At 40.7% G+C, this 27,185-nt stretch overlaps 1 protein-coding gene across 4 annotated transcripts; it reads right to left on the bottom strand.

Annotated features, from left to right (window-relative positions):
- Window positions 1–634: 634 nt before the first annotated feature.
- On the bottom strand, window positions 635–27,126 carry PALB2 (partner and localizer of BRCA2). Of its 4 annotated transcripts, none has more exons than XM_034988041.1 (13): window positions 26,899–27,126; window positions 24,895–24,954; window positions 24,654–24,756; window positions 21,022–22,500; window positions 17,452–18,266; window positions 16,815–16,886; window positions 14,480–14,641; window positions 12,678–12,763; window positions 11,920–12,081; window positions 10,768–10,884; window positions 6,122–6,209; window positions 3,013–3,161; window positions 635–1,121 (listed from the first exon to the last, which is right to left on the bottom strand). In XM_034988041.1, exons 1-13 carry the CDS (start codon window positions 26,944–26,946, stop codon window positions 914–916), a joined length of 3,549 nt encoding a protein of 1,182 aa, XP_034843932.1. In that variant the 5' UTR covers window positions 26,947–27,126; the 3' UTR covers window positions 635–913. The 4 variants fall into 4 exon arrangements, with proteins under 4 accessions (XP_034843932.1, XP_034843933.1, XP_034843934.1 ...); XM_034988042.1 differs by having other exon boundaries at window positions 21,040–22,500; window positions 26,899–27,125; XM_034988043.1 differs by having other exon boundaries at window positions 17,452–18,119; window positions 21,040–22,500; window positions 26,899–27,119.
- Window positions 27,127–27,185: the final 59 nt, after the last annotated feature.

Raw genomic sequence — 27,185 nt, 5'->3', positions numbered from 1 at the left:
CATGCTGTCTCTCATTCTGTCTCTCAAATAAATAAATAAATAAAGTCTTTAAAAAAAACAATCTTATAGATGATATATTTCTCAGGATCCCGGGTAAATGAAATCTTTGTGAAAAGCTCTCTATTATCTATGATGTGCTAACAAATAAAAGTATCTCATTTACGCTAGAGATAATGGGAACAGAACAAGTGTAAGAGAAAAAGCTCAATCTTTTATGCACATGTATCAAAGGGAAATAATGAAGTTAGCAAAACCCACGCTAGTGAACACTGTAAAAGAGAAGTAACAGAGGGGCGCCTGGGTGTCTCAGTCATTAAGCGTCTGCCTTCGGCTCAGACCATGATCCCAGGGTCCTGGGATCGAGCCCTGTGTCGGGCTCCCTGCTCCGCGGGGAGCCTGGTTCTCCCTCCCCCACTCCCCCTGCTTGTGTTCCCTCTCTTGCTGTGTCTCTCTCTGTCAAATAAATAAGTAAAATCTTAAAAAAAAAAAATAGCATAAAAAGTATATTGCATGTTAGTATCCTAAGTTAACTGAAATTTACTTATTATGCAAGTTACAATATTCTAGTTGTAAAATAACTAGTTGTTCTGAAAATGATCATATAAAAGGATAGGAAAAAATAAGCCAAGTAAAATGTATCAAAATAAATATTTATTCATATCTGAAGCTTTATGTACACCTTTAAAAGCAAATGTGCAGACGTGAGGAATTACAAAAATCAACCTAAAATCCTTTCTCCCAAAGTAAGTCTAAATGAACATTCAAGATCAGTGGTGCCACTACCATCAGAATAAAAAATGTGTCTGAATGAATACAAGTAATTATTTTAAATGTCACCCAGATATTCTTTACAGTTACAACTCTAAAAAGTACTAACTGGTCAAAAAATCCAGAACACTGTGTTTTCATCTTATTAGCAGCGGTATACAAATATATTTCCATCTTTTTGTCCAGCCAGCAAATGAGAATCTGTACCTGACCATTTAACAAAAGACCAATGCTGGTCAGAGACAGGTGGGAGGAGAGCAGTACAATGACCTAGAAGTAAGTCCCAAATGGCAATCGTTCCAGAAGTTAGTACTGCAACCGCAAAATGATCTTTCACGTCTCCTTCCAGGAACCTAATTATCAAGCAGAGAAGAAACCACTGAAATCACATATTGAAAGAATTTTTTTTTCGTTAAGCCAAAATCATGCTCCCCAAAGCAACCATAGGAACAAAAATACCTATAAATATGATGCCTATTACTTGCCACCCCAGGACTCTTCAAACTGGCCAAACTCAGTCCACCTCAGCATCTTTGCTCTTGCTCTGCCCTCTCTTTAGCAGATGCTAGCTTAGCATGCCTGGGATTTTGTCATCTTTCAGGCCTGTCACCTCTGTAGAAAGGCCAGACCCAATCTCCCGTCTACAGAAGTGTACACATGTACTCTGTTCCCCATCGCATTACCTGTTTTCTTTTCACTTGTGAGATTATCCTATTTCCATATTTGGTGGGTCTCTCTCCTACCAAATGTAAACATCACAAAGCAGAAACCTGGTTGTCTTTTTAAGACAGGGGCTCTGCAGTCAGCAGCCTGAGTTTGAATTCTAACAAAGCAAGAGCTGTGTGACCTTGAGCAAGTTCTTCAACTTCATCAGTGAAAAGGGCATATGATAGGAGTTGATATAAAAAGCTCAGCACAATACCTAATACACCGGAAGTGCTTAATATAAATTAGTTGTTATTCCTCACTGCTATACCCCCAGCAGAGGGGGCTAATCACGAGGGCCTGGGCCCAGCAGAGGGCCTGGGACATGGTCAACCCTCAGGGAATATTCTGAGTGACCTGAAAGATATTTTTTATCCTGGGCTCCCACCCAACTTTGTGTGGCTGACTCCTAACCCATCTTTTGGAACTCCATAAAGTCGTCCCTGACAGTCTGCCCCAGCCCTCCACTGTCAGTTAGGTACCCCTCCATCCTTTGTGCTCGCAAACACTGCAAGCCTCATGGCATTTTGCACACTGAGCAATAATCTCTAGTTTTCTCCTATTTCTATGAGATGAGAAACAGTAGTGCCCTCTACTATCTACTATCGGCACCGGATAGGTTCCAAGGCTTGCTAAATGAATGGGTTTGAAGAGTGATGAAGGAAATGCTTGATCGAGTACTTCTCTATATCCTCAATTTCTGGGCCAGTGACTACAGTTCTCTCTTCAAATCCAAAGAAACAGGTTCTATATGTAAGCATGTACTGCAGATGATTGTTATGACATTCCTGTTGAGCTAAGAACATCTACAGAAATGCCACCGCTGGCTAGGTGCATAGGGAGGGAGACTGTCTTTGAGAACACTGATCCAGCACACTTTGCACAAGACTCAAAGCAACATAAAAACATACACTGTACCTATCAAGGTTCCTTATCTTTGTAAATTGTTAAAGCTACACATTGTGATCTTGATTTACTAGATCTATTTTTCAGTCTTTGCTGCTAATTTCAAACGATAATAAACGTGATCTCTGGGAATGACACATTCAGATGTTGCTGCGAAGAGCTCTAGATAACTCAGAGAACCGCTGGGATGCCAATAACTGTATCACTGATAAGTGGATTTTCTTGTCAGTCAACAGATAAGTATCAACTGCTTACAGGATGGAGACTCAGTCCGTTTTCAAAGGAAAAGATGCCTTCCTAAAGTTAACACTTAAAACTTTCTTAATCTAGGTTTAACGGAAAGGACATTTTTGTAGAGAACACTAATTACTGTTTGTATTCAAAATGGTTTTGTTATGGGAAAAAACAGGGTCTGAGTACACATAAAATACCTATCCCACTCCGCACTGGTGGGGATCAGCATGTAGGGAATCTGGGGTTTGGCTCAGATCTACTAAGCTTTATACTTCTTCCTACTTCTTAACATTCTTACAATGCTCTGCAGTACTGCATGTTTTCCATTCATCTAAGTGACACAAAGTATCTGGATTTTGTATTTGCACAAGTATCTTCCAAAATGCCACACACACTTGCCTTCCAGCCTGCCCTTGAGGAAGGCCGTAGAGCATCACACCCACACGCAGGCTGGTCTTAGGATTAATCACGATCAGCTGAAATACAGGGCTTCCCAGCGGTTCACTCTCTTTGGCACAAGGATGGCTCAGAACAACAAACAGGAGCCCCTAATTTAAGAGAAAAATTAATAACCAAATAAATCAGCAAGAGGGAGAAGAAAGGGTTGGCAGAGACAAAACCAAAGAATTACAAGAATGATCAATAGTATCTTAAGTATGCAAGATTTAATCACTAGCTCATATTATTTTTCGGGCAAAAAAACTGTTGAGATGATCACAGAGCTGGACTTCTAGCATCTCTAGCACAGGGCACAGCCAGCCTTGCAGGTGGGAACCTAGCGGCCTCGTTAATTTCCTCCACCTTAGATACAACTAACATCTCATGCCATCCATTTGGGAAAACGCAGTCATAGGGAAAGAGGGCATATAAACATGAGGAGCGAGTCCTCACACTACAGATATTCATTGGTAAGTTGGTTTTTGAAAACTCGGAACACATTTTCCTGTAAAAATCATCTTGTAAGTGGTGACTGGATTTTTAGGCCAGTCTGCAGATAGCCTATTTACACTTACAGAGTAAGAGTGACCAAAAAGAGACACCATCGGGGCGCCTGGGTGGCTCAGTTGTTAAGCATCTGCCTTCGGCTCAAGTCATGATCCCAGGGTCCTGGGATCAAGCCCCGCATCGGGCTCCCTGCTCGGCGGGAAGCCTGCTTCTCCCTCTCCCACACCCCCTACTTGTGTTCCCTCTCTTGCTGTGTCTCTCTGTCAAATAAATAAATAAAAATCTTTAAAAAAAAAAAAAAGAGAGAGAGACATCATCATCTAGGGTTGTCTTCGTGGGAAAATGTGTTACAGACCTCTCCCGGCTTTCAAATGACATGTTCTCATAATAACATTATTGTGTGTGGACACATACATATCACATAGATGTGTATGATATTGGAAGTAATTCTCTTTGGGGGTAAAATGGGGAAAATTAATTATAGAACCATATTAGATTAGTAACATTCATTTCTACTTTATACATTTCTAGAATGACTGCATTTTTATAATGAGAATGAATTACTTTTATAATTAGAAACCCAAGTCGGGGCGCCTGGGTGGCTCAGTCGGTTAAGCGGCTGCCTTCGGCTCAGGTCATGATCCGGGAGTCCTGGGATCGAGCCCTGCGTCGGGCTCCCTGCTCAGCGGGGAGTCTGCTTTTCCCTCTCCCTCTGCCTGCCTCTCTGCCTACTTGTGCTCTCTGTCAGATAAATAAATAAAAAATCTTAAAAAAAAAATTATAAAAAAAAAATAAAATAAAATAATTAGAAACCCAAGTCAAGAAAAGGCTCGATGCCATATACTTAACTAGGGGTTGGCAAATGATGGCCCACAAGCCAAATCTGGCTCAGTGCTCATCTCTGTCTGACCCATGGGCTAAGAATGGTTTCTGCATGTTGAAATGGCAGGAAAAAAGAAGAAAAATATTTTGTAATGCATGAAAAAAATCCTATGAAATTCAAGTTCTGGAATGTTTTATTATCCAAAAAGGTTTACAGGGAACATGGCCACACCCATGTCTATGGCAGACTTGGTGCCACCGAGGCAGGGCAGCTGCAACAGAGACCATGTGGCCTGCAGACCTGAAGATATTTACCTTCTGGTCTTTTTTTTTTTTTTTTTAACCACCTGGTCTTTTTTTTTTTTTTTTTTTTTACAAAGTTTGCCGATTCCTGCACTAAAATATTAGCTTATTTCCAGAGGTTGGCTTCATGGAGAACTTTTACGTACTATCTCATACATTTCTATGTTAAATGTTTGACGATCATGGGGCGCCTGGGTGGCTCAGTCGTTAAGCGGCTGCCTTCGGCTCAGGTCATGATCCCAGGGTCCTGAGATCGAGCCCCGCATCGGGCTCCCTGCTCAGCGGGAAGCCTGCTTCTCCCTCTCCCACTCCCCCTGCTTGTGTTCCCTCTCTCGCTGTGTCTCTCTCTGTCAAATTAAAAAAATATATAGATTAAAAAAAAAGTTTGACGATCAGGTAGGTATTAATGTTGTAATAACAAAGATATGAAGTCATTTTAATGCCTGGTACAGAAATGTAATAATTCCAGAGATGAAACCAACCCTCTTATTTTAAGGATGAAAAAAGTTAGCCACAGGGGCACCTGAGTGGCACAGTCGGTTAGGCGCCCGACTCTTGGTTTCGGCTCAGGTCGCGAGCTCAGAGATCGAGCCCTGTGTCAAGCTCCGTGCTCAGCGTGGAGTCTGCTTAAGTTTCTCTCTCCCTCTCTTTGCCCCTCCACCCCTCCTACTCTCTCTCTCAAATAAATAAATCATAAAAAAAAAAAAAAAAGAAAGAAAGAAAGAAAAAAGCCACAAGATAATGTGACAGATTATCTAAGATTACACAACTTCTGAGTTCAATTCCACAGATCCTAGGGAAAGGTGTGTCCTCTGCATTCCAAGCCGGGGGTGCTGATGTGCACAGGGCTGCCACTGAGGCTGGGAAAGTCAGTTTCCACACAAGCGTGGAGCCACCTGTTACTGCCTTTGCTTGTGGCTCAACGGTGGGTACTTAAGAATGACCCCTCACTCCTGGGAAGCTGCCTTCAGCCTGTTCAGATGTCCATACTAGACCATAAGCCACGTCTACTAACACAATGGCTGAGAAGCTGTGTTCATTTCTATGTGAGAACACTAAAGCCTAAGGGACATACATGTCTAGGACCATTTAAACACCCTCTCTGAGGGCATTCAGTCACATCATACATCATTTATGGCAATGTGGTTGGGAGACAAGTTTGGTAACAGGCATGATATTTCTTGGTACAAATTCACAGCTAGAAATAAATGTTGTTCTTAGGACATACAGCCAGAAAACTTACCGAGCTGTCACATTATACCAATACTTATTTTCATCCAGGAATTTCAAGCAAGGACAAACACTGTTATCCAATTTTGAAAAAAACAGGCAACAGAAAGGGTCTGTTAATTACCTCTTACTAAGCTACCGCTCTTACTCAGTGAGACCAATAGCAACACACAAAGTAGACACAAAGCGATCCCAATAGATTACTTACCATTTCAGAATAGGCTTTGTGACAGACTGAAGCTTGGTAGGAATCACCAATGTACATCTTTTTCAGGAGCTGTCCAGTTTTTAAATTCCTTAGACACCAAAAATGAATAAGCTGATAACATTCTTCCAGCAAACTGGTTTTTACATAATATTCTCTTACTTATCACAGCATCCTTTAGGAGGTGACCAAGGGAGAAACTAAGGGACATGGTACCTTAGTTTTGTTTAGTTACAGATTTAGCTAAAAATAAGGACAATTGGTTAACATTGCCAGTAGTTTAACTTGACAGTTCAGCCTTAGATTGAATCTGCTACATCACTAGGAATAAATCTCTCCAAACTCCATGAGAAAAGTTTTCCCTTATCTCATTTGACTAGGTATTGAAATCAGGCACACGGTATGGCTCTTGCATTATGATTTTGTCACACTTCTTATTATGCCTAAATTTTCTATGAAAGACAATAGTCATGGGCGCCTGGGGGCTCAGTTGTTAAGCGTCTGCCTTCGGCTCAGGTCATGATCCCAGGATCCTGGGATCGAGTCCCACATCGGGCTCCCTGCTCGGCGGGAAGCCTGCTTCTCCCTCCCCCACTCCCCCTGCTTATGTTACCTCTCTCGCTGTGTCTCTCTCTGTCAAATAAATAAATAAAATCTTAAAAAAGAAAGACAATGGTCAGGAAACCAAATTTGGTTAGATGGGAGACTAACCTAAAACAGATTTATAATTCTGTCTCTAGAGCTAGACCAAGATAATGAAGAGAAAAAGGAAGACGAAGGTGGGGTAAAAATGAAAGAGAGAAGGAGGGTGAATTTAAAGGAGAAAAAGTCTGTTGGAACCACTCCTTAGCATTATTGAGCATTTGTGATGTTGATAATTGCTCTATCCTGGGATGCTACTGATGAAAAATCTTCAAGATAAGAGTCCATATTCTTTTTCGTGGTATTTATTATCCTCATGAATCCAGTGCTGCAATACTACTCACTGCTACCCCCACTATGCATATTCCTGGCTCTGCACCTTTGCTCAAGCTAGCCTCCCAACGCCCTCCCCATTACTGACCAATTCCCATCCCTGTTACCCACCAATGCCCTTCCATTCCTTCACAGCCTCGGTTATGTCCTGCCTCCTCCCAGCGGCAGGAGCTCAACCTAGACTCTCTCACTTCTCCCAGTCTGCACCAACCCACAGAAATCTCCTCTCCTCCACTTCCCTACAGTACTGTCCATATACCTCATTTTTAATTTAATATATAATGTAACAGGGTATAATGTATTAATTCAACAAACACGTCTAAACTTTCTGTGGAGCAGGTTCTGTGTATAAAAACTGAAGAAGAAAAACTAAATGCCCGTGTGCATATGCAAGGTGGGAACAACAATGGGTTTATCCCTTACAGAGGTTAGTACATGCTCTATATTTAGTAACTGCTCTTTCCCCAAGTCCCAAAGCACTCTGCCTGAATTTCTCTCACTTTGACCTTGTCTGAATTGTAAGGGAATTGTATTGGAATCGTACACTTTGAATTGTAAAGCAATCTTATTTACTTACTAGACTTTAAAGGCCTTGGGAACGAGGATTCATACCTACATCTCTCATAGAAAGCAGTATTTAAGGAGAGACTCAATATCTACTAAATGATTGAAAGATGAGTGCTCAGTTAATATAGCTTGACCAAGATTAAATATTTAGACCTTCAGCAAGAGGTTCTAAAAGCGCCACTTGAACCTTGAGTATAACATGAATCGCTTTAGACATTTAACACATCAGCAGTTAAACAGGGAAGGTGACCAACTAGTATGTGTAAATATAAAAGTATATAGAACCCAAAAGGCAAATGATAGCTTTTTTTTTTTTTAAGATTTTATTTATTTATTTGAGAGAGAGAATGAGAGAGAGAGAGAGCACATGAGAGGGGGGAGGGTCAGAGGGAGAAGCAGACCCCCTGCTGAGCAAGGAGCCCGATATGGGACTCGATCCTGGGACTCCAGGATCATGACCTGAGCTGAAGGCAGTCGCTTAACCAACTGAGCCACCCAGGCGCCCCAAATGATAGCTTTTGATAGACAATATGATCTACACATCTTTAAGTACCCTAAACACGGAGCTAAGGCAGGCACTGAGAATAGACAGAAGATATGTCCCTATCTTCAAAGACTTCCATGACACAAATTAGCCTATGCTAAGTTAAAAATAAGGGCAATATTTAAAAACTTAAAAAAAAAATAAGGGAAATATGAATTCAGAGAGGGAAATGTCAATGAAGGCTGAGGTATTACAACAGAGCTCAAGGCAACTATGGGGCTGAAGATACTGCTTACACTCACACTTAAGCTTAGAAGCTAAGTAGAAAGGTCCCTCCCCAACCTCAAATTCTGTTGTGATCCATTATATGTAAAATGCCAAAAGATTACTATCAGAAAAAAGGGAGAACTGAAGGATGGGAAGAAAACTTGGAGCTAAGGACTATGGACTGGCTGGAGAGAAATTTTTTCCCCAAAGCGTTGGGGAAAGGGAAGCTAAAGAAAACAAACAAGTGTGGGCCTCTCTGAAGGTTTTACTTCTTGGGGAGAGCAGGGAGGGTGGGAGAAAGGACGTTGTTAATACAGTAATAGTATAAAAGAAGATCTGGACACAGGATATTGATTGATGGCAAGGAGACCAATTACTAGATTATATTAATAGTCCAGGAACCAAATAATGAAGGTCCAGACTATTAAAACAGCAGAAAGGATAGAAAAGACAACTTTTGTAAAGAATATTGTCCTCAAATAAGACCCCCATGCACAAACTCTGAGCAAAGTGCCAGAAGTGGAAATCTGCTGCTTTAGACAGTAGGCCATCTGAAAACAGGGTCTCCTGGCAGATTAGAACATGGTCAAATTTCAGAGGCTCCCTGGTGGGGAGGGGATAAAGATTCTCTCAAGGACCATGCTTTCTTGGTTTATTACTAGAGGATTAGGGTTGGACAGGGCAGAAGAGGTAGGGTAGCAAGGACATTAATATCACAACTTCCTCTTACCAAGACCCATCCTGGCCCTAAGGAATCAGTTAAAGAAGAGGGCTTCTGGGAAAACAAAAAAACAAAACAAAACCCAACTTATACTCTTAATACAAATTAACTTTGAAAATGCCTTTGGTTGGGTATGTTTCTCCCTGGGTCAGGAAAGAGAGGTGGCTGGGGACTCCTTGACTCTGGTCTTTCTATTACAAATTCATTAATTTGGTTCATCTAAACACATACATTTTATAATTTTGGATTGTATTCTAGACATTATTAAGAACATGTCACATAAACTCTGGATTCTGTTAGATTCCTCTGAAGAATACTGATTGTTTTTCCCCTAGTAAACAGTTAATTTGCCTCAACTAAAATTCCAAATGCTGAAAACCCAATTCAGTTTTTTATGCCTTACCTGGGCTGCTTCGAGTCTGCCCTGGGCACATGTAGTTTAAAGGCCAGCCAGATTACTAGGTAAATATTAGAGCCAGAATTTGAGGCTCATTCTCTGGCTCTCTTTTTTGGGGATTTCTCTCCCTACTTTCTAGCTACTGTGGTCACCCTGAACTCTGTCCTTTGGTTCTTTAAGCCAGTAGGACAGAAGGTTTTCTATCAGGCTTTCAGTCTCTCAGTGCACAGACTAGGGCTAGCCTTCTAGCTAAAAGCCGTAGGAACAGGAAACTTGCCCACTGATATTTCCTGTTGAACCCTCTCCAGTATCTTTCTTCTTTTTCTCACTCCCCAGTGCCTTTAGATAGTTGTTTTTTATACTTTGTTCAGAATTTGTAGTTATTTGAGGTAAGAGAGTTGGCCTGATAAAAGCCATTAACCAGAAGCAGAAACAATTGTACCTTTCTTTTTTTTTTTTTTTAAGATTTTATTTATTTATTCATGAGAGACAGAGAGAGAGAGAGAGAAGCAGAGGGAGAAACAGGCTCCCAAGGAGCAGGGAGCCCGATGCGGGACTCGATCCCAGGACCCTGGGATCATGACCTGAGCCGAAGGCAGACGCTTAACCATCTGAGCCACCCAGGCGCCCACAATTGTACCTTTCTGACAAGAGTAAAATTTCATTTATTTTAAAATAGTCTACTCAGACTGATCTTTTTCACAATGTCTGAATTAATATGATGTTCTTGAGACAAGTATATGTCTTCTGACAGTAAAAAACAAACAAACAAAACACAATCTTTTTTTTTTTAAAGTAGGCTCCATACTGGGCATGGAGCCCAAAGTGGGGCTTGAACTCATGACCCTGAGATCAAGACCTGAGCTGAGATCAAGAGTTGGGCGCTTAGGGGCGCCTGGGTGGCTCAGTTGTTAAGCATCTGCCTTCGGCTCAGGTCATGATCCCAGGGTCCTGGGATCGAGCCCCGCATTGGGCTCCCTGCTCAGTGGGAAGCCTGCTTCTCCCTCTCCTGCTCCCCCTGCTTGTGTTCCCTCTCTCGCTGTGTCTCTCTCTGTCAAATAAATAAATAAAATCTTAAAAAAAAAAAAAAAAAAGAGTTGGGCGCTTAACCGATTGAGCCACCCAGGTGCCCCAAACACAATTATATTTATAGAGTCTCTTATCTAATATTAACAACCCTGTGAAATTAGAGGTATATTAACAGATGAGGAAATGGAGGACCTCGAGAGAAAGCTTACCAAATAACAATGTTGTTCATCATAGTGGTACCAAGCAGAGCTTCCTGCATCCCTTGGACCTCGGCAAAAGTTAGTACAGTCTCTTCGGGGGACATCAAAAATTGTTTTTCTTTGCTTCTGCATTTAAAACAGTATTAAAAATCAGCACTTTGTACCAAAGCAGTTCTAAGAAGCCCTTGTACATATTACTGAACTATGCATAATACACACTAATCTAATACCAGAAAAAATTTCAACTAGAAAATGTGTATTCTAAACTTTCTACAATGAACATATATTACTTTCATACTACTTACCTGGACATATTCACAAGCACCTCAAATTCATCATATCCAAAATTAAACTTGCCAGCTCTCAGTTTAAACCTTGTGTTTCTTTCTGCATTCCTATCTCAGCAAATTGTACCACTGTCTACCCAGTGACAAACACAGAAACCTGGACATTACTCTCTTTCCTTTCTCTCTACCTACTCAGTCAGCAAGCCCTAATGGTTTTAGTCTCCTCTTTCTCAAATCTGTCTGCTTCTCCCCGTCTCCATTAATACTTTGCTAATTTAAGCAAGCAATTATTTGTCTCTTGCCTAGATTACTACAAAGGGTCAGGAATAAATAAGACAAACAAGGTCCAAGCCCTCTGTTATTACAAAAGACAAATAACCACAATAAAGTGTAACAAGCATGTAAGAGACATAGAAGATGCTATGAATTCCATTTTCAACATGTTGAATCTGAAATACCCACAAGATGCCTAATAGATAGGCAGGTCTAGAGGCTGAGAAAGAGCTCAGAGCTATTAATATATGTTTGCAAGAGTCAGCATCTAGATGGTAATTGAAGCAACGGAAACCAAGTGTGGAACAAGAAAAGAGTCTAGGATCCTGAAACATTTGTGATATTTAAGGTGTACACAGAGATCTCAAAGAAGACTGAAGAAAGAATAAACTACGTTTGCTGAGCCTCTCCACTCCACTCGCTCCCCTCCTGCTAAATCGAGCTTCCCCTTCTCTAAACTGCTTCCACGATACAGCCTAGTGTTGAGGTAGAACCTGGTATACAATACCTACAGCCCAGAAAAACAAGAGGCTAGTGATTTGACTTTCTCCAAAAGCCCGTGATAAAAGCATTCTTTAATAAATAAAACCAACCATCTTACCTTCCATCTTCTGCAAATGTCATGATTTCCACTTGTTGGTCACAAAGGGTACCACTGCTACTGACTAGCCTCCTCTCTGTCAGGCCAAGCACAGCTTTTATATTTCCAGAACTCAGTAGTACTTGCTTTTCACGTTTACCATCAGAGGAACAAAGTAATGCCCTAAAACCAAGTATAAAGGAAAATGTGGAGAAGTCAGAAGTACGCCTTCAATATGAAAGGACTAAGGTCCAATTTATTTTTATTTTTTTTTATTTATTTATTATTATTTTTTTAGAAAGGGGGAAAAGGCAAAGGGAGAAGAAGGGAGAATCTTAAGCAGACTCTACGCCCAGCACAGAGCCCAATGCCGGATTTGATCTCATGACTCTGAGATCATGACCTGAGCTGAAATCAAGAGTCAGAACTTAACCAACTGAGCCACCCAGGCGCCCTAAAGTTCCAATTTTAAATGGAAACTTCAATCAGGGATATCATTCCATTGATAGGGTTTGTTTTTTTTTTTAAAAAACAGATCTCTCTTGGATCTAAATTTAGATTTTTTTTTTTACGATTTTATTTTTAAGTAATCTCTACACCCAACATGGGGCTTGAACCCACAACGCTGAGATCAAAAGTTGCTCTACCGACTGAGCCAGCCAGGTGTCCCTAAATTTAGATTCTAAGATTCAAGCCTAAGTTATAACTTGTACTCAAAACAAGCTGACAGAGACAAAGAGAAAGAGAAAAGAAAAAACTACTCCTTGAGAATTATATACCTGATTTCTCTGATTTCCAAATTTCCCAAAGCCACACACACGAGATTACAAACATCAGGCACTGGAACTATCTGTAATACTGGAACCTAAATAAAACCAAAAAAGCCAAAAATTATACTTGATTGTTTCATTTTTAATTAATCTAAATTTTCCAAAATTTGTCACATTTCTCTTCTATTCTCACTGCACCAGGATAGTTTCAAATATCAAACAAATGTGAGAAAGTTCAGCAAACACCCTCTTTCTATAAGCTGTAAATCTAAATAAACTTATGCAAAACTGTGTGTATAGGAGTATTTATTTAATACTATCTACACTTCTAACAATAAAGGAATAATTAAATAAATTCTGCCATGTGGACAAATGGAACATTGTGCAGCCACTTAAAGTAAGTTTACTCGGGCGCCTGGGTGGCTCAATTGTTAAGCGTCTGCCTTTGGCTCAGGTCATGATCCCAGGGTCCTGGGATCGAGCCCCACGTCAGGCTCCCTGCTCCACGGGAAGCCTGCTTTCTCCCTCTCCCACTCCCCCTGCTTGTGTTCCCTCTCTTGCTGTGTCTCTCTGTCAAATAAAATCTTAAAAAAAAAAAAAAGTTTATTCAAGGGGCACCTGGGTGGTTCAGTTGGTTAAGTGTCTGCCTTCAGCTCAGGTTGTGATCTCAGGTTCTTGGAATCAAGCCCCATGTAGAGCTCTGTGCTCAGTAGGCAGCCTGCTTCTCTCTCTCTGCCCCTCCCCCCGCTCACGTTCTCTCTCTCAAAAGAAAATCTTAAAATAAGTTTATTCAAAAAAATAATAAGTTTATTCACATAAATAAATACTTATTGAGCACTACTATGCAAAGCATGGTGCCAGAAGCTGTGGATATACTGGAGAACAATGAAATTTGCTAAGAGTAGATCATAAGCATTCTCACAAAAAAACAAACAAAAAAAGCAAACAGAAAACCCCTCAAAACTATGTGAGCTGATACATGCTTTTTTGTTGTTTATTTTTATTTATTTATTTGAGAGAGAGAGAGGGAGAGTGTGTGGGGTGGGGAGGGGCAGAGGGAGAGGGAGTGAGAATCCAAGCAGATTGTGCTGAGTGCAGACCCTGATATCACAGCCTGAGCCAAAACCAAGAGTTGGGCACTCAACCCACTGCACCACCCAGGCGCCCCAAGCTGATGCATGTTAATGAACTTGACTATGGGAGTCCTTTCAGAGTGTATAAAATATAAATCATGACATTATACACCTTAAATACAATTCTGCCAATCATACGTCCATAAAGGTAAAAAAAAAAAAAAAAATTCAAAATAAAGTATGAAGACTATATAGAAACATGGAAAAATGTTCATATGTTAAGTGAGGAAAGGCAGATTTAAAAATTTTAAGCACACCAGGATTGCAGGCATGTAAGACACATATGAAGGTGGACAAGGACTAGAAGAAAATACATAAAGAAAAGCAGGTACAATGCTTTGGTGAGGGGTATGGAACACGGGTATCAGCAAGTTTAGAGTCAGAAAAGACACAAAATTCCAAGCTTCTCCAACACGTCCAGCATAAAAATCCATTTCTCAAAAAACGTGATAAAATAAACAAAGCACAAGGTTCATTGTAGTCTACATGGTGGGTATATGGGTGCTTACTGTACAACTTTTCTCTATGTTTGAAAATTTTCATAATGAAATGGTGGGAAGCATGACTCATCTCGGTTCTGTCTTGCATGGTCGTGGGTCCCATTTTCGGTAGTTGCCCATCTACATTACCATGTAAATGCTTGTAAAGACCGCTATCAGCTCTAAGATTCTGACTTACCTCTATGAAGTGCCAGGAATAAAGTTTTTCCCACTGCCAAGTATTGAGAAGTTTCCAAAGAGAAACTACGTATTCACAGGCAGTTATGATACATGGCTCTTTGAAACCTGCTATTTCCCACCACATGGCACTCACATCCACCGAACAGGAACCAGAAGGATTCTGAAATAACAGCAACAACAGTTACATTAAGGCGATACTTGGGGTCTGTTTCATGAAAAGAATAAGTATGAAAAGTGTTGGGTCATAAGGATTAAATACCAAGCAAAATGTGATTAAAGTTTTCTACAGGTCAAAAGAAAGAGCGGGGTGCCTGGCTGGCTTAGTTGGTGGAACATGTGACTCTTGATCTCAGGGTTTTAAGTTCAAGCCCCACGTTGGGTGGAGGGATTACTCAAAAATAAAATCTTAAAAAAAAAAATTATGTACTAAAAAAATTGCCCCCACATACATCTATCATGATAGATCTAAAAATGTATAGTGTGTAGCTCCAGAATGGAACAGATTCAGATTTAATCACAAAACATAGCCCATAAGAACTTGCCCATTTGTAAATGAAACATCCTGATGAACCACCCATGGGTTGAAGAGGGAATAAAACTGAAACAACATACTATAATTGACTCTTGAACAACGTGGGGGTTAGGCGCACTGACTTCCCACATAGTCAAAAATGTGCATGTAACTTTTGACTTCCCCAAAACTTAACTACTAATAGCTTACTACTGACAGGAAGCCTTACTGATAACATAAACGGTCAATCAACACGTTTGGCATGTTATATGTATTATATACTATATAATAAAGTATAGAGAAAAGAAAATGTTATAAAGAAAATCATAAGGGACAGAATATACATTTACAATTCTGTACTGCGTTTACTGAAAAAGAAAAAGTCTGCGTGTAAGTGGGCCTCTGCAGTTCAAACCCATGTTGTTCAAGAGTCAACTGTATTTCCAAATGAACAAGGAGAAAGTAAACCGTGTATCCAAACACACAGAGCGTGGCCAGAGTAGTTATTGCCAAAAGAAATTTATAATCATAAAGGCACTGACCCAAAAAACCAAAAAAAATAAAAATAGAGTAAGAAAACAGCTCAAGAAGTTAGTAAAAGAATAAGAAAGTAAGCACAATGAAAAACAGAAGCAACTATTTAGGGTAAAAACAGAAATAAATCAAACAGGAAACCAAAAAACCTAATTAGCAATCAATACAACCAAAAACTAGGTTTTTGGGGGAGACCCACAGAATGGAAAATCTCTTAAGTTTGATGCAGGCAAAAAATACTTGAGAAAATGGGGACTAGGGAGAGAGAGAGAGGTGTAACTGAATACACACAGAAAAAAACCTTATTAGAATAAAAACTTTTTTACCTACAAATTAGAAAAATACAAATGAAATGGTTGATTCTTTAAGAAATGAGGTTATTAAAACCGATTCAAGAATAGCTTGACCATTACTATATATCTTTTCAACAAAAGGAATCTGGGGCTCAGAGGGTAAATACTTTGTCCAAGGTCACGCAGCCAGTAGCTGGCAGAAACAGTTTATGTGGGTTTCAAGCTTTCTTTTACAACCAGTTGTCCCCAGCTGGGAGGGGTTTTGCAACCTTTCCCTGGTGGGTATCTAGCAATACCTGCAGACACTGGGTTATCATAACTGGGGTTAGGCTCTAGCAGGTAGAGGCAGGGTTGCTGCTAAATGTCCTACGATGCACAGGACAGCCCCTGCAACAAAGAATTATCCAGCCCACGATGTCCAGAGTGCAGAGACTGAGACACCGTGCTCTGTACCATGCTACTTCAACCACCATGTACAAGAAGTTAATTAGGACACAGGTCTAATCCACTTCTTGGGATTTACTGAAATACCACTAACAGAATACTGTAACTTCTATTTCTCAGAAATATTATATCACGTAGCATATGAAAAATTAACCATTCATTATAATCTAGAACATCTACCCACTTTCTAATAAATCACCATTTCCTTCTAGAAACACTACACCATTTGGATAGGAGGGTCATGAATGACTTTCTCCCTCTCTGTCAAAATGCCTGGTTTAAATTTAGATACAAAGTTGAGTTACCTAGCTTACGTTGTTCTTGGCAATGGCTTGATGTATAAACTTCTGGAGAAGATCTCAAAACATAAATACAGCTAAATATTGTGAAAAACAAAGAATTTAAATGTTTTTCTGAATCTGTTTCACCAAGTTTAAGTGTTAAATTACGAATGAGAAGCTATAGATCAAATTCTTCCCAATATTCCTAGCAGTTCACTAACTTTTTTTACATGTAAGACACAAGACACATTATAAGAACAGTCTTCTGACCTTTAACTTTGAAACCAATTGAAGGTGGCCTGGGTTTAAGCTATCATAAGCAGGAAGGTCGGTTACTTCAGTCTGTGGAAATAAAAGTCACACCGTTAATCTAGGCTTTATAGATGTCTGCCTGCATTGCTCATTCATCATCATGTCTACTTGATATGTGTTATTTTCTCTGACACAGCAGCCAAACTCTATATGCACCTGCTTCCTCAAGGACAAAGGGAATTTTATTTTAAAAATACGTTAATAGCTTGACTTCCCCCAACTGAACTTAATGGTTACAGTGAAGTCGTATCAAAGAGACATGTTAAATTATTCTTAAACACGGAGAAGCCAACGTGTAAGAAAGTCACATGCTGGGACGCCTGGGTGGCTCAGTTGGTTAAGCCACTGCCTTCGGCTCAGGTCATGATCCTGGAGTCCCGGGATTGAGTCCCGCATCAGGCTCCCTGCTCGGCAGGGAGTCTGCTTCTCCGTCTGACCCTCCCCCTTCTCATGTGCTCTCTCTTTCTCTCTCTCTCAAATAAATAAAATCTTTAAAAAAAAAAAAAGAAAGAAAGAAAGAAAGTCACATGCTGTCCAAATTCACTAGGATATTTCATTCCTTCTTAGAAAATCTCACCAGGGAAGCCAATCGTACCTGTTCGGTGGACTGTTTCCACGACTCCGGGTGTGGATTTCCACACAGCTGACTGTCTTTGAGAGGGACTGACTCAGGGGGAAGAGGTGTTGCCTGGGGGCCAGAATCACAGTCACAGGAAGGCTGTCCTTCCCTCCCTGACACAACAAGGCTGCAATCTGATTTTGACGGGCTAGCCCAACTGTTGCGTTGTTTCCGATCACTGTCTTTTAAGTGAGGAAGTTGGGGTGTAGAGCAAGTTGGCCCGACAGCCTCTGCACACACTTTTTCACAGTGTGCTTGAGAGCCAAAAGCCGGAGTAGCGCCTAAGGTGGGGAAAGCAGGCGAGCACACATCTGCTGTGGGCCTATTATTATCCTCGGGCGCACCAGTATTTAAAGGCGTGAAAAGTAATATGGATGAAGGAAGGCCCTTCTTCTGAGACTGGCTTGTTAGGTTTGATGTTTTAGGTTGTGCTTTTCCCGGGAGAACAAGAATTTCCTCTTCCAAGTCCTCCATTTCAATATCGATTTGTTGAGGAGTCAGTTCTTCCCAAACGCTACAGTTTCCCTCCTTAAGGTGCATCCGCCCATACATGCTTGATACAAAAGGCTCAACTGGTTTTTCTGAACAGGACTTCAGTTTTTCAAGCTTAAGAGGTCCAAAGACTTCATCAGGTAATTGAAAGTCTGTGGTTTTGAGAAAAGATGACAGTTGCTTTAAACTTAGCAATTCATTCTCCTGAAATGAAGCCCTGAACGCAGCAGAATCCAAAGCTAGATAAGCATTATTTCTGGAAGGAAGGGAGTCCTCTTTTTGACAATGATCTTCCTTCCCTAAAAGAGAAAGTAACAACAGTAACAACAAATATCCAACACCCAACAGGGTGTGAGCATCTAAACGCCAAGGCAGTGCAAAATGTTCATTACTCTTCCCATCCAGGACTCTGAAACCTCAGTGTATGGTTCAAAAGCCAGGCACAGGGTGGTGGCTAACTAGCAGTACCAAAACAGTATGGTGCTGACCGCATTAGCTGGGAGAAGGAAGACCAGCATCTAGTCCCAGCTCTGCCATTGATCTACTGTTACCTTTTCCCTGGTCTCTCCTAAGGGAACTGGACTAAGAATCTCTATAAAGTCCTTTCTGCTCTTAAAAAAACTATGATTCCAACCATCAAACATGATTCCAACAGGCTCCCAGAGCACAGTCTACAAAATGCTGGCTCGTCTTACTGAAGAAAACTCAAGTCCCCTTTTCTTTTTTTTTTTTTTTAAAGATTTTATTTATTTATTTGACAGAGAGAGACACAGCAAGAGAGGGAACACAAGCAGGGGGAGTGGGAAAGGGAGAAGCAGGCCTCCCGCCGAGCAGGGAGCCTGATGTGGGGCTTGATCCCAGGACTCTGGGATCATGACCTGAGCCGAAGGCAGACGCTTAATGACTGAGCCACCCAGGGGCCCCATCAAGTCCCCTTTTCAAGCAGAGCAATTTACTACTCTTACAGCAACTGGCATTCTATGTGATTCAAAATGTAGGCAAGTTGGCCCAACTGCCTCTGCAGACACTTTGTCACAGCATGCTTGGGTGTCAGAAGCTAGAGTAGTGCCCAAGATGGGGAAAGCTGCATCCATCAACTGATAAATGAATAAACGGTGGCACATACATACAGTGGGTATCATTCAGCCATAAAAAAAGGATAAGGTACAGATCCGTGCTGCAACATGGATGAATCTCGAAAATAAACTAAGGGAAAGCAGCCAGACACAAAAAGTCACATATTGTATTAATTCCTTTAACATGCAATATCCAAAACAAGTAAACCCATCAGCTAGAATACATACTGGTGGTCGCCAGGGGCTGGGGGCAGTGGAGGAAATGGGGAGGAACTGCTTAAGGGATATGGGGTTTCCTTCTGGAGTGATGAACGTATTTTGGAACTACGTAGGGGTTCTGGTGGCACAACCCTGTGAATATACTAAATGCCAGTAAATTATTCACTTGCTTCGAGATGGTTAATTTAATGTAATGTGAAGGTCACCTCAAGAAAAAAAAATGTTTAATGTAGCAGCAGGATACTAAAATCACCACAGATTATTTCAAAGTACACAAAAAAATGTTTCTAGTTTGTTACTAGATTGTCCTACATTCTGATTGCTTTGTATTCTTGTTGGCTTAAAGATGACAATAAAAAAAGGCATAAGGATTATGGTCTTTTAATTAATTAAGAATTAATTAATTAATTATAGCCCATAGGCCAAAGTCTGTGTCCAAATGCTATAGAACAGTCAGCTGCCTGTTTTTGTAAACAAAGTTTTACTGGAACACATTCATATATTGTCTGTGGCTACCTTCCCACTATACTTGACTAGCTGTGATGGAGCACAAATACAATATTTACTATTTGGCCCTTTACAGTAAGAAAGTTTGCTGATGTCTAATACAGAACCAGAGTGAATTATCTAGTTATGCTTGCTTTATCAAATGTGAGAACTACAGAGTAAATAAATAAAAATATTTAAATTACATCATTTACTATCCTCCAAAATCTTGTGCCCCACAGACCTGAGAGAGGCTATAGTAGATATGTTACCCAAAAAAGTTGCTCAGACGTACTGCATTTTACTACACAGTTATTCCTTTTCTTTTCTTTTTTTTAAGATTTTTATCTTTGGGCGCCTGGGTGGCTCAGTCGTTAAGCGTCTGCCTTCGGCTCAGGTCATGATCTCAGAGTCCTGGGATGAAGCCCCACATCGGGCTCCCTGCTCAGCGGGAAGCCTGCTTCTCCCTCTCCCACTCCCCCTGCTTGTGTTCCTGCTCTCGCTGTCTCTCTCTCTGTCAAATAAATAAATAAAATCTAAAAAAAAATTTTTTTTATTTTTAGGTAATCTCTACACCCAACGTGGGGCTCAAACTCACAGCTCTGAGATCAAGAGTCTCCTGCTCTATGGACTAAGCCAGCCAGGTGCCCCTACACGGTCATTTCTAAGAGAGTTTGTTAGTGGACTCACACACTGACACACATTTCATTTTACCTCAAAAACACTTCCTCTGTAGGTCATAAAACTTTTCTCTACGGATAGATTGTGTTGTATGAATAAATACTAATTTTAGGTGAGTATCTAATATATTTTCCTTTTCAATATCAACTTTTCAACCACATTCGTGAATTCTGGTACCACATAGCCAGGTTTGAATCCTGGCTCTGTCACCTGAATGAATTAGTCACTTTAGGCTCCTTGTGCCTTAGTTTTCTGTAAGTCTGTAAAGTGAGGCTAAAAATAGATTCTACTTCATGTAGGCTTGCTGTGATGATTCAAGGAGTTAATATCTGCACAACATTTAGAAAGTAGCAGGCACAGGGCACTTGCGTGGCTCAGTCAATTAAGCATCCGACTCTTGGTTTTGGCTCAGGTCATGATCTCAGGGTCCTGAGATCAAGCCCTGCGTCGGGCTCCACACTCAGCATGGAGTCAGCTTGTCCCTCTCCCTCTGCTACTCCCCCCATTCTCTCTCTCATAAATTTAAAAAAAAAAAAAAGTACCAGGCACATAGTAAGTATTGGTTACCATCATCAACCATATCTTGATTTACCTTTAATTCTCTTCTTACCATGACTAATTGCTTTTTCATTCTGATCTTTGTGTAAGGTGACTTCTTCCTTGGATCTATTAACACCTGCTGTGCCAGGAATTGGCAAAAGTAGTTCATGATGATCCAGTACAGGCAGGGAGATTGACTTTCTTTTTCCTCCGTGTCTTCTACCAGATGGCTGGGTAACTGCCTTCCTGGGAAGGTTATTGTTAGTGGGCCCGGTGGGAGAGTTGACTTCAGTTAACAAGAGACCTTTCTGAGGTCTTCTTGAACTTGGTTGTCCTGTGCATGTGTCAGATGTTCTAATTTCACTCTGGCCAGTTTCCTCACTGCAAAGGTTTAAATTTTTAGTTGCTTCCTTACTTTTATTTTTAAACCCTTTCTTTCTGACACCCAAATGACTTTGAATTACAGCCTCCAGGGCTACTTTCCTCTGGCAATTTGACATGCGTCGTGTCGTTCTAACATAATATTCTGCGGGAAATAGAAGGCCTTCGAGCATTGTACAAGAATGTGTTTCATTTTCTGCAGAAGCAGGAGAGGTTACTTCTGGGCTAAGACTCTTAGACTGACTTACAACCTCATTTTCCTGAAGACTTTCATTTCTACCATCAAGAGTGTTATGGGGAGATGTTAAAGACTTCTCTGTGTGATTCTGTCTTTTTAAGTTTTGGTTTTCATTGGCTGATAAGTTATCATAAGTGAATTTATTTATAGAGTATGAATTATCTGCCTCTAAGTCAGGACTTCTAGGCAGCTGGTCACTTGCACTTACAGCTTTGTTTACCTCTGGGTTATCTGTACAGACCGTCATTTTTCTGCCTTGTGCCTCTAGGTTTACAGGTAAAGCAGGGTTAATGTTTTTCAGATTGTGAGTAGTGAGTTCACAGTCACCTTTAGGAGGCTTATGTTCAAGGTGCGTACCACTACTGCTATTTGACAGAGTAAATGAAGCAAGCGTAGGCATCCTGGGGAAATTCTTTCCTCTTACAAGTGCATCGACACTTCTTTGTGGTTTGGCAGTTGGTGGAATTAATACATCTCTTGCATTAGTTTCTGTCACTGGTGCTGGAGAACCAGGGATGTCAGACGTAGAACTTGAAAAATAAGTTCTTTCATTTACAGGTGTCCTAGGATTTTCTCCATTGATTTCCTCCTGTTCCTTTAGTCTTTTTCCAGAGAGTATGAGTGAATCCGCGTCAAAGAAAGATTCTCTCACCTGTGCAGTGTATGTTCTCTTCTGCTTTTTTCTTCTCCCTGGCAGCTTACTCTGCCTTTTCTCAGAGCCACTGACCTGGTAGGGAAAATGTTCTTGGATATCACCTGTTCTTTGTATATGTAATTCCTCCACAGGGCCATGTCCAGGGTTAAAGGACTCAGGCTCAATGTCAAGTGTGATAGGTGTCTTTTCTCCAGTTTCTTTATCCAGATGGGTGCTGATTTGTAATGTGTCACAAGGAGATACTTTGTTTTTGGGTTCTGAGAAAAAAATTATATAATTAATAATTTCCTTTTAAATGAAACAAAAAATATCCCATTATTTATTTTAAAATGTTATATTAAAATACTACATTTATTTATGAAAGAGTCAATGGTATTTCATTCAGGCAGATCAAAGTTCAAATTTTTAATATTCTAATACACTAATAATTTTAAGTAAATGTAAAAAACAGAATTGTGCTGGAAAAAATGATTTTAAACTAAAAGATAATTTATTCTTTATTGCAATCATCTTTCTTTAGTTTTTGACTCCAGCTTTACTGAGGTACAATTGACAAATAAAATTATACATATTTAAGTTATACAATGAGATGTTTTCATATAGGTATACATTGTGAAATATTACCACAATCAAGCTAATTAAAATATCCATCATTTTTGGGTGGCTCAGTCAGTTAAGCATTTGACTCCTGATGTTGGCTCAGGTCATGATCTCAGGGTGTAGGATCAAGCCCTGTGTCAGGCTCAGTACTCAGTGGAAGTCTGCTTGGGATTCTCTCTCTCCCTCTCCCTCTGCCCCTCTTCCCCACACTCTCTCTCTCAAATGAATAGATCTTAAAATATATATATATTATATATATACATCATTTCACATAGTTATGATTTTGTGTGTGTATGTGTGTGGAGGGAACACTTAAGATCAGTTCTCCTAGCAAATTTCAAGTATATGACACAGTATTATTAACTACTATTTCCATGCTGTATATCAAAGCTGCAGGACTTATTCATTCTGTATAACTGAAACTCTGTATGCTTTGAACAACACCTTCTTCATTCTGTATAACTGAAACTCTGTACCCTCTGAACAACACCTTCCCATTCCCCCTACCATCTCACCTAATTTTTTATTTCATGTCCTTTTTTTTTTTTTGCTCAAGTAATTTTAATAGCCTCCAATTTTATGATTATAAATACCTATTAACATGAGTAATGACCATTATTTTTTAGAATGCTTCTGGCCAGACTTTTTTCTCTGTACATATATAAATACTTATTTTTTTAAAAATCATCTTTCCAATATTTACACAATAAATATAATTTCTAAAAGTTGAGAGGGGAAAGAGCAACTAAACAAACAATCCAACCAAAAGAATAGTTCACCGCTCACAGGATGGGGAAAAATATTTACAACGTATCTGATAAGGATCTAATAGCTAGAATATATTAAGAACACTTAAAACTCAACAATAAAAAGGCAAATAATCTAATTAAAATATTGGCAAAGGACTTGAATACATATTTCTCTGAAGAAGATATACAAATGGCCAATAAGCACATGAGAAGATGCTCAATATCATCAGTCACTAGGATGTGCAAATCAAAGCCATAATTAGATACCACTTCACATCCACCAGGATGGTTATAATTTTAAAAATGGAAAATGACAAGTTTTGGTGAGGATGTGCAGAAACTGGAACCCTTGCGCATCGTGGTAGGAATGTAAAGTGGTACTGATGTTGCAGGAAACAGTTTGGCAGATTCTCAAAAGGTTAAACATAGAATCACCATATGACCCAGCACTTCTGCTCCTAGGTATAAACCCGAAAGAACCGAAAACATACATCTCCACAAACACTTGCATATGAATGTTCATAGCAGCATAATGGCCAAAATTCATAATAACTGAAAAGTAGAAACAACCCAAATGTCCATCAACTGATGAATGGATATATAAATTGTGGCACATCTATCCAATGGAATAGTATTCAGCTGCACAAAGAAGTGAAGTACTGATGCACGCTTGGATGTAAGTACAGAGGGATGACTGTTGAAAACATGATGCTAAGTGAAAGAAGTCAATCACAAAAGATCACATATTATATGGCTCCATTCATATGGAATGTCCAGAATAGGTAAATCCACAGAGGCAGAAAGTAGATTAGTGGTTTCCAGAGTTTGGCAGTAAGATGGGTACACGGTTTCTTTTTGGGGTGGTAAAAATTCTGGAATTAGATGATGATGATGGTTTGCACAATCTTATGAGTACACAACGAACCACTGAATTATACATACACTTTAAAAAGAGTCTATTGCTTGTTCTATCTTTTGGTTATGGAAAAAAAAAAATCCACAACCAAATATACCTGGAAAATGAATAATAAAGCAAGCATAAGTAAATGGCCTAGCTTTACCTGAGTGGTTTAGCTGTGGTGAAATTTCCTGCTGGAGCAAGCAATCATGTTCTTCCACTGTTTTTTTAATAGAATTCTTAACCTTCTCAGCTCTTTGGGCACGCTAGAGAAAACAAAAGCAGCTCAAGGAACGAATTTAAGAAAAAGAAGTATCTTTTTAAAGCTTTATTATTACAAAGAATTGTTTGTATATAGTTCATCCTATACAATACCTCAGTTTGAGAGAATAAGATTCACTCACCTGAAGGCGGGCCAGTGTCTTGCTGTATTCCCTTTTCAAGAATGCTAATTTTTCCTTCAACTGGAAGAAGAAAAACAGCAAACAATACTGAGCAGGTAGAAAGGAAGAGTCAGAGAGAATGGACACAGTGCCTGTCAGGCCCAAGTAAGCAGTGCTTAGCAGGTCCCTCAGCAATAGACAGAGGGAGTAGCAGGTGTCCACACTACTTTCAGTTCTCACAAAGCACCAAGCTCTCCAACACCTAAGCACCTTTACCTAAATGGTTCCTACCACCTGGAGCGTTTCCTCCCCAGCTCATTTTGCTAAGTCCTACTGATTCCTCAAGCCTCAACTTAGATTTTTATTCCCCCAGGGTAGACTTCTAGGTCCTTCCTGAAATCCAGGTGGGACATTCCACCTCTCCACTGTGCTTCCTTTATCACAATACTTATTATATACTATGCTGTCTATTTACTTCTGTTTCCCTCCATCTCACTGTGAGATCCCTTAAGGTGGCCGGAGCTGTCATCCTCAGACATTCGTCCAACAAATGAATTTCTTGTCAGTTAATGGTCCAGGTATCTGTAGTCCCTGGAACAATAACTGATAACCACTCTCAATTACGGTCTCAGATGCTAGAACTAGAGTTGTCAAGCTTACACACAAGTTAGGGATACAAATAATTAACAAGAAAACGAATACACAGACAAGATGATATCACATGGTAATCAATACCCAGATCAACAGGGAGATGTGAGAGTGCCTGAGCCACCTTAGGTAGGGTGGCCAGAGAGGCATTTCTGAGGACTTCCTTTCGAGCCCAGACCCGAAGGAGCAAGGAGCTAGCTTTGGGAAGATCAGAGGGAAAGCAATTTGTCCAAGATCACACAGTTTATCAATGGAATGATCCAAACCCAGGTAGCTGGATTCTACAATCTGTGCTCTTAATCTCTATGCTAGTTTGCTTCTCACAGGGTCCTCTTTATCACCAACCTTATCAACATTTAAGAACTATCTTGTTGACTTGTAAATGACCTATCTCACCCTCCACGGGAAGGTAGGCTTGGATAAGAGGACTGATGAGCTAATGTGAACGAAGAGTCTAGCACAATGCCTGGAACAGCCAGCACAGATACATTCAGGCTAACATCATAAGCAGGAGCACAAGGTGGCATGGGTAAGGATTGGTCAGAGCAGCACTGCTGTAGAAGCAAAAGCTGGAAACAACCTAAAAGTCTCTCATTAGAGTAATGTCTAATGAAAAGATGGCACTTCCATAATACATAACACTATACAGAACTTTAAAAAGTAAGGTAGCTTGGGGCACCTGGGTGGCTCAGTCGTTAAGCGTCTGCCTTCGGCTCAGGTCATGATCCCAGGGTCCTGGGATCGAGCCCCACATCGGGCTCCTTGCTCAGCGGGAAGCCTGCTTCTCCCTCTCCCACTCCCCCTGCTTGTGTTCCCTCTCTCGCTGTCTCTCTCTCTGTCAAAAAATAAATAAAATCTTAAAAAAAAAAAAGTAAGGTAGCTTAACATGAAGTAACATGGATGAAACCTGGAGAAGTAAAATCGAAGTTGCAGAACCATTCAGCTCATACCATTTGTGAACAAAAAATACACACTACTTTTTGGTGGTTAGGGAATATAACCACAACCTTCCAAATCACCCACCTCCGTCTACCACACACACATACACGCGCGAAAAGATCTGAAGCATCAAGCTGTTCAGAGATCTACTTAAGGGAGCGGGTGGGAAAAGCCAAGATTGATAAGTGTGGGGGTGGGGAGAATGTCAAAGGGGACTTTGGCTTTATCCAGATTTTTACGTTTCGTATTTATGCATCACTGCTGTAAGAAAATTTGTTCTTTAAATGCCTCCACGTGAGCACAGGGCTCTTCATATTTTCATTCCCGGTGCCCGCTGAGTCCAAAGAGCGTAGGTCAGAGATCACTGCCACCCCCGGACGGTAAAATCCTAGGCAAGGAGTCACTTCCGAGTCAGCCCTTCCCGCACACCCAGGGCACCTTTTCCTTCTCCTCACAGCTGAGGGGCTTCCCGGTAGGCTCTTCCATTGGGCTGGCGGCCGAACGGAAGGAGCAGCCGTCGCCGGCCCCGGGCCTGCGCACACGAGGGCTCCGGCTGGCCCTGGGCCCCGGCGGCGCCCAGGAAAGAAACCGGGCGCCCGGGACACCCCCGGCGCGCCACCAGCTTGCACATGCGGGAACCGCGCGCCGTCTCCCCCGGCCAATTACATCCACCGCTCGGCCTGCGCACGCGCAGCTGGAGACGGCCGAGTAATAGAGCGGGGCCG

This window comes from Mirounga leonina, unplaced genomic scaffold, assembly GCF_011800145.1.
Source record: "Mirounga leonina isolate KUSES-001 unplaced genomic scaffold, KU_Mleo_1.0 Mir_448, whole genome shotgun sequence".
Lineage (NCBI taxonomy): Eukaryota > Metazoa > Chordata > Mammalia > Carnivora > Phocidae > Mirounga > Mirounga leonina.
The sequence above is the reverse complement of the archived record's forward strand: the minus strand, read 5'-3'. Positions and strand labels throughout refer to the sequence as shown.